The sequence below is a fragment of the Echiichthys vipera genome (genome assembly GCF_963691815.1).
Source record: "Echiichthys vipera genome assembly, chromosome: 6".
NCBI lineage: Eukaryota > Metazoa > Chordata > Actinopteri > Perciformes > Trachinidae > Echiichthys > Echiichthys vipera.
In genome coordinates this window covers 22,722,164-22,733,801 of record NC_139831.1, presented here as the reverse complement: position 1 = coordinate 22,733,801, position 11,638 = coordinate 22,722,164, and the positions used below count along the sequence as shown (strand labels likewise).

Genomic DNA, 11,638 nt, shown 5'->3' with positions numbered 1-11,638 from the left:
AGGCAACTTGGATATTTACTCCTGGGTATTCTCGCGAGACCTGTCAACAACATGTCAAAGTTCAGAGTTAAGGGGCAAAGTAGCCTGCTGGAGTGTTTTCATTTGCAAAGAAAACGGTTACTTTGTAGAAAAGTAAGCCAGTTCCTCATTCGCGGAACAGCTCGACGGGACGTCCCTTCCTTGCGTCAACGACTGCTCGGTCTGAATTCCATATCCGCTGATACCGGAGTCTCAGAGAGTAGGCGTTTTCTCTCCAGAAGAGTGTTTTTTTATTTGTTCCCCGTAAAGCCAGCGCACTGCTTGAACTGACACGACGCGAGCTGAACACCTCGCCCGAGCTTGTATGACTTTAAAAAGAAACTCTTTAATAATGAACGAGCGCGACTGGTTGGAAACCGCGGACACCTGTGCGAGCCCCACTTCTGCTGAGCTCAGTAAGGCAGTGTCAGTTTCCTTGGGGCTGGATTCGGTGTCCTCTCCGCTCAACAACATGCACCAGTGCTCCAGCAGCAGCGCCTTTGCAGACACCGACCCCACTGTGGAGAACAGTTCCCGAGTAACGCGGGAGTTAGGAGCGGCTCCAAACGCAAACTCCGAAGGCAGTCTCCCAACACCGAATAACGCTAACCCAAGAGGGAACGACTTTGGAGAAGTGTGCCATGGCATTCAGCGGGTGAGCTGTATGGATCTGCTCAGATCTGGCGACACGGACAGCGCGCAAACCGTGGCGCGCAGCCCAGCGATATCCAGATACGTCTGCAAGGAATCCAACTTGTTTATGAGCCCGGGGGCAGAGCTTTATGCGCCCTCTCAGGTGGACGAGCTCTTACCTTTGAAACCGTACTCTGCGTACTCTGCCAATCCAAACTTATACAGAGATGCGTCGGGTGTGTGGTGCGCATACAGTAGCCGATCCGAGCCAGAGAGAGGCGGATTCGACGGACATAATTTGTTGTGTAAATATTGTAATTGTGCGCAAGCCTCTCTTGGATCCATGCAGGAATGCCACTGTGTCTGGAGCAGCAAGGGTGAGGAGGGTGCTAAAGGTGGCATGATGCGTCCAGTGATGGCACAAGGGTACGGCCAAGCGGAAAGTTACCAAAGTGCAATTCCCCGAGGGCAAGCCACTATATCCACTATCAAGACCGAACCCTCAGTTTGGGTGAATTGCTCGGATCACAGTTTCAGGTAAATAAAAACAAAAAAACAAAACCAACAAAAAATACAAAACCATTTTAATGATTTGCTCTGATTTGGTTTCCTGGCCCATGTTAAGGGCTGCATTCTTTCCTACCACTCATCCCATCTTTCTTTAATCTTTAATCAGAAATAAAATAACATGCACAAAGTGTCTAGTGACCATGCTCTAATCTGCCAAGCTACAAATGGGCTTAATGAGTCATGCATTGTTGGATTTGGTCCTTTAACAAAAAAGTGTGATGAATGTGATGCCTCATTATGAGCTTTCTTAATATTTTTATAGAAGGCTTCAAATGATTATTGAACTTGCTACAAGGCAGCACAAATGAATGCACTAAACATGATTATTCTGTATAATTATTTGCAATGCCTTATGGTGCTATACTGTGGAACCAATACCCAGTTCAGCTTTACATATCTGCATTCAATCTGAAAAGTGTTCTTCTTGGCCTTGGCCAAGTTGTGTTTCAGCATGCAGCTGGACTAAATCAAAGTTCCCTCTATCCCTTACTATCGAGAACTGTCTTCTCTGCTGTGACTAACTATGCAAAATATATATCAGCGCCACTATAAACAAGAGATACAACACCTGTTGCTTATTCTGCACTTGGGACGGTTTCCGCGTCTTGGTAAAAATCTTGCTAGTATAAGTCTAGAGTTCTTTAATCCCAGGTGTGCTTGTATATGATTTACTGTCACCATCATTGAATAGATGAATTTTCTTGTTATAATTGGGTTGCATTGGATTTAGAGAGTTAGTGTCCCAGATGGCACAACAAATAGCCTAACCCTAATCCTTAGTCTAAATCTTATGTTTATGTGCTTGTTTGGCACTCTGTCATTCTCATTTTTTATAGGTATATTGTATCTGTCTAACATAAATCTTTTTCAAAATCTGTGCCTGAATTTGAATCTTTTAATAACAGCACTTATTTATGTTTTTGTCTGTTTGTGTATCTAGGCACGAGGATTTGTTTCCAGGTGTGTACCTGTCGGACAGGAGAGTGTGTCAGGTGTGTGGCGATGACGCCTCAGGCTGTCACTATGGAGCCGTCACCTGTGGCAGCTGCAAAGTCTTCTTTAAGAGGGCCGCTGCAGGTGGGTGTGATGCACACAAACACATGCAAGTGCAGTGCACACACACACACACACACACACATACAATTTCTCGTACACTGATTTAATTTCTTACGCCCACTCGTTGGTTCATGCAGGCAGGGCACAGTGACCTGACTTCATGAGGGCACATTGCTTGTTATCAGTAAACACCCACATATCTTTGCTATGAGTGGAAGCTGAGGCATTGTTGATTCCGCTCCCTCAACCCCAGCTCTTTCTGTACCACCAGGTAAGCAGAACCACCTGTGTGCCAGCCGGAACGACTGCACCATCGACAAGTTGAGGAGGAAAAACTGTGCCTCGTGCCGTTTAAAGAGATGCTTCATGTCAGGAATGAGCCTTAAAGGTGAGGGACTAACGATAAGAATGGAATGTTATATTGAGAAAGGAAAGTATGTGTGGTGTGTATTTGATAAATGGGGTGGGGGTGGTCAGACACCTTACATGCATTGGATCAGAACTTACTGATCTGATACCCCAGCTTTGATACAGTATAACAAATGCATTTCAGCACAGGCCAGAAAAATATTCCTTAGCCATTAGCCTACGATGAAGAACCTTTGCCACACAGTTATATAAGGAACAGCTCCATTTGCTCATAAAGTATTTTTCATCTATTGTAATCCATCAGAGTTTTTTCCTTGTTTTTCCCCCATCTATCTACTGTGTAATAAAACAGACAAAACAATTTGAAATGGAAACTTCTTATCTCCTTTTTGGCCTTTTGTCTTCTACTTGTCTGAATTGTCTGTGATGGCTTCTAGGTCGCAGGCTGAAGGGAGCGGGACAGACAAGGAATGGAGAGGAGGACCAGCCTCTGGTTCCATGGGGGTCCGGAGAAAGGGCCGGGAAGAGAGACGTTATCTTAGGGCCCAGAAGTGCAGCCGCTGGGGCTCAAAGTGAGAATTAGTGTCACATAAGCTCAAGTATCCTGCTAATTCTTCTTTTGAAACTCTTCTTCTGGTCTGTTTGTATATCGTTAGCAGCATCGCAGGCCCTGGCTCTGGGCATCCCACCGACCCTGCGCTCATGCTTCTCTTTGCCGAGCATCTTGCAGGCCATTGAACCAGCTGTGGTCAATGCAGGACATGACCATGCACAGCCAGACAGCCCTGTGTCCTTGCTCACCAGCCTCAATGAGCTGGGGGAAAGACAGCTGGTAACCGTGGTGCGTTGGGCCAAGGCAATTCCAGGTAAACTTATCTGGGTCAACACTCTAAACTAGTTCATGCTACGTGCGGGATGGGATTCTGCCAAGGCTGCGTGTACTTAGTGTCATAGTTGTCTCAGGTTCGGACTAATGCTAGACAAACCATTTGTATTGTGTTATGCCAAGCAAAACACTGCAAGGTCACACTTGTTGAGCAAGAGATTGAACCACACTGAGAGGCAAATTAGTCACTTATGTAACTCCAGGTTCACAGAAATGTCGACAAGCTCTAGAGTCAATCTTAAAGTCTACTGTCTGATCGAATATTGGTTATCTGTGGTTAAGGCCTTAACATGTTACAGCAAGACTTCTCGCAGACTCTTGATGTAGGGAAGATGCCACTCCAGTCCTGGCCGCATCACATTTCAGAACTCTAAATCACTTCTTCTGCTCCGAGTCCCTTCAGATCATACAATCAAATTTTGTTCAAGCTTCCATATTGTAAAATATCAGATCTCTCTCTTTTTTTCTTATAAAGCAGATCGGGGTTCTATAAAAATTACTGTGAAAGAAGAGACAGTGAACTGCTTTAGAAGGAAATAGAGTAGATCAAAGTACTCAAACATCACATTTGGCTTACAGCTATATTGTGTTAACTGATGAACTAACTCAGCCACACAAAGGTGTGTTGATCATTTCATGGATTATTTTCATCAGTTATTAGGTTTAAAAGGTCCCATATTGTAATAAGTGAGATATTTCATGTCTTTTTTTTATTATAAAGCAGATCAAAGTGCTACGTAAATACAGTGAAAGTGAAATGCACACAGCCCATATTCAGAAACTGTGCCTTTAAACGAGCCGTCAGGACTTCTGTACAGTTGTGATGTCACAACTACACTATATATACTGTAGGTAGAAAGTGCTGCTACAGTAGCAGTAACAGCTGTAACAGTCATTCCCCGGTTGCAATGATGGTGCAGAGATGCAGAGAGCACAGATTTTGAAAACCTGGTAACACTGACCAATCAGAGCAGACTGGGCTTTTTCAGGAGGTGGGCTTCAAGAGACAGGGGCTAAAATGAACTGTTTCAGACAGAGAGTGAATACAGGTATATTCAGACAGACAGTATGAGAAAAATAATGTATGTCATAATGTATTTTTTTTAAAACATAAAAGCATGTACATATAATCAAGTAGAAACCAGAAATACAAGTGTAAAGCAGAATATGGGACCTTTAAAACAAATCATGCTTTTACTATTCTAGGACCAACACGGCAACAAATATCACATCAGCTGAGTCAGTCACTCAGTGCTTTTAACAACCCACCTTTACATTACAGACTGGCATTTGTATAATTTTCTTTTGAAAAAAAGTTTATTTTACATTTTTGTTTTTCCCTGTTTTCATTTGCATTTTCTGTGTGTGTGTAAGTTCTTTCTATTAGTGTTGGATTTATGTATCCTATCTTTGCACTTGAATTGAATGGCATGGTATGTTGTTAAGTTCTTTGTTAGTGTCTTTTGAAAAACACTAACGAAATAAAGTTCATTATTGTTATTATTCAATATTGCTCACAGATAATAATCCTATGCCAGTTAAACTTCCCAAGTTTTAGCACCAGCCGGTTTCTATTTTAACCACTAGAGGGGGATGTGTTCATATTCAAACCAAGAATGGTAGGCTGAAAAAGGCCTGCAGTCTATCCACACTGTTGTTATTAATATGAAGTCTTCACATGTATTTAATTGACCTGGGAAGTGTTATTTTATCACATGGAGATTTTTTACTTTTCTTAACAGGTTTCCGTGACCTGCACGTGGATGACCAGATGTCAGTGATTCAGTTGTCATGGATGGGGGTGATGGTGTGCGCTTTGGGCTGGAGATCCTACACTCTCACCAACAGCTCCATGCTCTACTTTGCTCCAGACCTGGTCTTCAATGAGTAAGTCACGATCATATGCTCACTTTGCACGTCATGCAAGTGTTCTCTTATTGTGTTTGAATGAAACAAAGTTAAAAGAAGTTTGCCGTACCTGCCACAGTCTCTTTATCAAACAAAGGAAGTGTGTTTTGGCCTGAACACCTGAATAATCATTGGGTTTGTTAGAACATCATGAGATTTCACCTGTCACCATTATTGGAAAGAAATGCACCGTGGAATACGAGCTTCAGAGGAAGATTTAAAAATCACACAACCCAATCTTTTTAAGGCGAGACGGTAAACAAGTCTGTTCTGATCTTGCCGCTGTTTTCATGTCTGATATACGTGGCCGCAGAGGGATCACCTAAGATGATTTATTCTGTTTTATCTTCAAAAACCCATCGTCAGTCCCTAAGAATTGCTACAGCGTTGAGTTTTGTTTTTTGTCACTTTGACAAGTTTTGAGGGGCATTGCAATCTCCTCCAGCCTCTATCAAAAGTGTTTCTGACACGTAGACTCCAGTCTTTTGTCTTTTCTTTGTACTTTTAAAAACTTAACTCAGAGTTTGTGACGCAAATCGCAGTGCGTGATATGCATAAAGAACAATTGCATTACCTCTTATCAGTAAATAGTTCTCAGCATTGAAGGAGGCTGTTGCTCAGAATGCTAAAGCCAGCTCCAGGCCCTCCAAGCAGCTTGCACTTGGCTGATGTTTGGCACGACATTAGCAAAACACCTATTCCGCCTGCATTAGACCTCTGTCACTCTATTGGAATGCTTCTGACCTGCGCGGTAATGGATACGCCTGCCCTTTTTGCTGACCCTCATTTTTCTCTGCCTCTCTGTCGTTCTCTTTTTCCATTATCCACTTCACTCATTTCTTGTCACCTCTGCTGCATTTTCCTCTTTTTTGCCTCTGCCTCCATTAATTGTCTCCCTCCTTCTTATATTTCTCTCTACCTGACCTGACTCTTTTCTCGCTCCTCCTTATGTCTGTAGCATCTGGTACTCCTTCTTCTCCTCTCACGCTGTTTTTTTTCTCCCCCTCATAGCCAGCGGATGCAAGTGTCCAGTATGTATGAACACTGTGTGAGGATGAAGCTGCTCTCCCAAAGGTTCTGCATGCTGAAGGTCACTCAGGAGGAGTTCCTCTGCATGAAGGCCCTGGTCCTCTTCAGCATCAGTGAGTCCACTGGGAACATGTGGGACATAATAAGTGGAATGTGAAATATGACGACAATATAGTTCAGCCATACTACAGAGAATTGATGGGATGGATAAGGTCTGTGTAAGTTATTGTTGTGCTCTGGCTTTGTGGTCACAGTGCCAGTGGAGGGCCTGAAGAACCAGCGTTGTTTTGATGAACTGCGGACCTCCTACATCAAGGAGCTGGACCGCTTGGCCAGCTACCGCGGAGAGACCACCCGCACACAGAGACTGTTTCAGCTCACGCAGCTGCTGGACTACCTCCAATCGGTAATAGACACAATTCTACTTAATATATGAAAACGCAACATGCTGTGACTTCATGAACGGATATACAAATGTAATTTTAGTTAGCAACACTGAACTACTTGAGGAGGAAATAGAGCAGATCAGCTTCCAGCTTTACTGTGGCAACTGATGAACTAACTCGGCCACATCAAGGTGTGTTGATCATTTCATGGCTGGATTGTTTTAATTGAGCCTATCAGTTAATATGTTTAAAGGTCCTATATTGTATAAGTGAGATTTCCATGCCTTTTTTATTATAGAGCAGGCTGAGGTACTATAGTATAAGTACTGTGAATGTATCAAAATGCTCAATCCACAGAGAAATGCACACAGCCTGTATTCAGAAACTGTGTCTTTAAAATGAGCCGTCAGGACTTCTGTACGGATGTGATGTCACAACTTTACTATATATAGGTAGAACGTGCTACTACAGAGCTGTTACAGTCATTCCCCGACTGCAGTGGTGGTGTAGAGACGCTGATAGTGCAGATGGCAATTCTTACCTTTCTTGCATGTCTCACAGCCCTCCAAAGTCCCACCCCATTCCCCCTGCCTGACCTCTGACGCTTCCTCCTCCCCCTGACACGTGCTGCGAATTCGGGGGAGATCGACCTATCCCAAATTCGCTAGTAGGAGGTTTGACTTTGACTCAAGAGAAACGGAGCAACGGATGACAGACAGGATGCTTGGCAAATCATTTTTTTCAGACTGAATGAAATGATTGGTCAGACTTTTATCAGAAAAATATGAGAATTGAATATGGATGAACACCTTGTGGATTTCTTTTACATGTGAGTGTGCCATACGCTCATTAGGAGCATTTTAAGATTACAAAAGAATAGTGTAATAATGCCAGAAAGGTAAGAATTGCTTTAAAGAGAGCATTTCAGAGAGGTTGAATACAGGTATATTCAGAAAGACAGTATGCACTAAATAATGTGCTTTATAACATTAAAGCATATCAACATGTTCTAATGTGAAACCCTAAATACAAGAACCTGAAAATGAGCATAATATGGGAACCTTCAAAATCTAATTTAGATTATTTCACTTCGGTTACAGACCCACGTCAAAAGTCATACTATCCAGATAAACGTAATCCCTTCACATTTTTTCTCAAGTTACAACCTCGTGTTTGTGTGCAAATCCTCAGCCATCCATTAAGGCTGAACATACCAGAGGGTCATCGGAGTCCTGTTTTTGTTTCTCTACACTGATCAATAATATTATGTCAGATGCAATGCCCCATAAAGTATTGACGCACATTGTCCGGATGGAAACACCACAATCTCATCCCAGCCAATTTCGTCCAGTAGCTGCTGACTTCCAACCTAACCTACATTCTGTATCAGGAAACAGCAGTGGGTGCATAATGAGCTGACAAGAAAATAGTCAAGTGTGTGAGTATTGATATGGCACCACTCATACACATGGGTGTTCAAAGTACTTTACAAGTGAGCAGACACAAAACCCATAGAACAAAAACTAACAAAACAGTCAGAAGATCATATAAAGCAGGCTGCATTCAATCAGTTAACGAAAAGCATCTGTTGTTTTATTATTTGTTCCGCCTGCAGGCAGTAAATGTTACATATTAAACCTGCACAATGTAAGTTTGTATTAACTAATACACATACCGTACATTTACTACATTACATTACATTTCAGTCGGGATTACTCTGGAGAGAGAAGGAAGGAAATGTATTTGTCCAAATAAAATCTAGAGGAAAATAATGCATAAAAGGAAGTTGAAAGCTGACCAAGGATTGAGTGACGATATAAATAATGTAAATACACATCTGTTTTGACTGGCTCATCAGTTTGCTTTGGACAGTTGCCTTATCACTAGAGACAATTAACACTTAACAGACTCACCTGTCTGATGGTCAAGTGCCTTAAAAAGCTTAAAGTTAAGCCAGAGTCATATAGAATCATATGCTGATTTTTATTTCCATTGGACTGTATAGTATTTCTATTTAATATCCGGTAGAGGATAGAGTGACTCAGTGATGTTCCAGTTTGATTATAGCTTAAGTGTGGTAAAGCATTAAATGTAAAATAACTAAAGCTTTCACACGAAGAGAATAGCGGCAGTACAAAGAAAAAAATTTCCATAAAACCCCCCCATGTGTCTAGGTATGTACGTAGGTGTGTATACAAATTATATGCACACTATTCACTATATAGAGTAGTGTTTATACTTATATAGAATAGAATCCTTAGTGTTTAGCACAACAAAATGATGTAGCAACCCTGATGGGGCATTCACAAACATTCACACGTATTAAATGGTAATTCAAAATAAAGAAAATAATTAAAAAACAAATATATGTTAGTGATTTAAAAAAATGTATGCTAATAAAAATGTACATATGTACAATGACTATGCAGGTTTATTTACAGTATATCATATACGTGTGTGTGTGTGTGTGTGTGTGTGTGTGTGTGTGTGTGTGTGTGTGTGTGTGTGTGTGTGTGTGTGTGTGTGTGTGTGTGTGTGTGTGTGTGTGTGTGTGTGTGTGTGTGTGTGTGTGTGTGTGTGTGTGTGTGTGTGTGTGTGTGTGTGTGTGTGTGTGTGTGTGTGTGTGTGTGTGTGTGTGTGTTCAGTTTTCCCTTATTAAGAAATATTTTAATATTTTGAATTATATTACAAATTTTTAAAACAGTCCTTTTTCACATTGCCTTTCTTCATGCATTGATCAATAAAGATAGTAAAAAGTGAAAGAAAGTATACTTTGAGGCACATTTATTATTCCCAGAACATGTTGACATGGATGTTAACTTTTTTTATAACTTTAACAGAGATGAATCTACACCACTAGATGGTGTAGATCTACCACTTTCCTTCTGACTTTCCTCCTCAGTACTATTAGGACGTCTATGTTTATAGTAAGAACAATCTAACAACAGTGGTTGAGGCGTGTACATAGAGCTGGAAAATATCCTCCCAAAGCGAGCAGAGCTGCAGCACTTTCAGCCTCATGTCTTTCACTTTGGATTAACTCTTAAAGGCTCAGCTTTGTCAGTGTCCCACTCACACCTCGGGTCTTCTAATGCCTTATGAGCTTGAGGGCTGCCTGGGATTGTCTGGCGGGGCCCTTCAGGCAGAAAACCAGAGTTGATCAAGACTTTGCAGTTAAGACCCCTTTGGCTACACCCTGCCTCTGGGGCTTAGAGCGCCACAATGAGTGTCATCTTTTGGAATCACCTCTTAAAGCTCATGTCAAAAGATAGGCTTCAGTGTCATTTGCTATTTCCTCTTTTATCTGCTGTTATCTTTGTTCTTTTTCAACACTGGGCACATTTGTCACTACTACCCTCTCTCTCTCCTCTTTCCTTTCTTCTTAGGTTGTGAGGAAGTTACACCAGTTCACCTATGATCTGTTCATCCAAGCTCAGTCCCTCCAGACGCGTGTCAACTTCCCGGAGATGATCTCGGAGATTGTGAGCGTCCACGTGCCCAAGATCCTCTCGGGAATGGTCAAGCCTATCCTTTTCCACAATACAGCCTAGAAGGAGTTTTCTTAAATATTGTCCTATGTGATTTCATGAGGTGAAAGTAGTACAAGTATTTTACCTACAAGGTGACAGTGAAGCACAGTGAAGCTATTATGAAGCACATTATTCCAATCTTATTGCATCTACTTTGTTCTTCTTACTGCCTGCCACCTGTATGACACAACAAATGTATCTGGAGCTGATTTAAAACACTTTGTAGCATGCATTCCTCCACACAGGCTCAAGAAAGGCCAACCACCTGGCATGTCTTCATATTTAAAACTGAAAACAGGCATTATTTTATTACAGGGGGTAGACAGTATAGTGAGAAAAACATGTTTGCGGAGGTCACATCACCATGGCTTGTCTGTGTGCAGTGGTATGAACAAATTTGATTGACAGTTAATAAATGGTTGTGGCATGCATGCTAAGAAGCTGCAAAGCTGCCTGGTCTGAATATAAGAACATTTCTGAAAGTTGTTTTCATCCATAGAAATAACAGCGGATTAATAGTTTCAGATGTCGACAAAACATTTTTTTGTTTTAACGTTTAAACTGCAAGTGACTGCATCAATGCAAAATTTCAAATGTATATTTATGAATTTTATGATATGAAAAGGTCACACTGAAGAAAATTGGACAAAATACTCAAATGACTCATCATTCAATTAGCTTTTTATTTTTTTTAGTTAGCTTGTTTTTAAATGTCAAACACTATTAAAATCATTTTTTCAGGATGGACATTTCATACTGTTGTAACTTTTCTACTGTTTCTTAAAAAGTGTACTTTGCAAGTGCTCTGTTGTGTATCACTGTGTATTCATTGTAGCTCCCGATATTTCTGCTAAATGTTAAAAGTCCAGCCAAGAATCTGCTCATTTGTTGCAACACAGCTTAACATGTACCGGTAATAAAAACGTAAGCACGAGTCTGTATCTGTTTGTTAATAATGAGGGCAAAGTTGAAAGAATGCAGACAGTCGCATCACAGCACAAACTTCTCAAAGAGGAAGTATGCCCAGTTTCCAAATTCATACATTTGATTCTAATGGTCGAAGACAGTCGCACCAGCCGCAGTTCCAAATAGGGCAAAGGGTGTTAAGTGCTGCAGCAACTGCCCCTTACCTATTTCTATCCCCATAGTTCCGGTGCCCTTTCTCAGATCACACTCATTTTTGAACTTGGCCTTAATTTTAATCTCAACTACAAACCTGTAAAGTTTCCTGACTGCATCATGCACAGTTACCG

At 41.4% G+C, this 11,638-nt stretch overlaps 1 protein-coding gene across 2 annotated transcripts; it reads left to right on the top strand.

The window, feature by feature from the left end:
* On the top strand, window positions 1–11,311 carry LOC310948532 (progesterone receptor-like). 2 transcript variants are annotated; one of them, XM_083915694.1, is made up of 9 exons: window positions 1–1,188; window positions 2,162–2,298; window positions 2,549–2,665; window positions 3,084–3,218; window positions 3,306–3,512; window positions 5,275–5,419; window positions 6,452–6,582; window positions 6,724–6,875; window positions 10,242–11,311. In XM_083915694.1, the coding sequence occupies exons 1-9, from the start codon at window positions 344–346 to the stop codon at window positions 10,404–10,406; spliced, it is 2,034 nt and encodes a 677-aa protein (XP_083771820.1). In that variant the 5' UTR covers window positions 1–343; the 3' UTR covers window positions 10,407–11,311. The 2 variants fall into 2 exon arrangements, with proteins under 2 accessions (XP_083771820.1, XP_083771819.1); XM_083915693.1 differs by having other exon boundaries at window positions 3,303–3,512.
* Window positions 11,312–11,638: the final 327 nt, after the last annotated feature.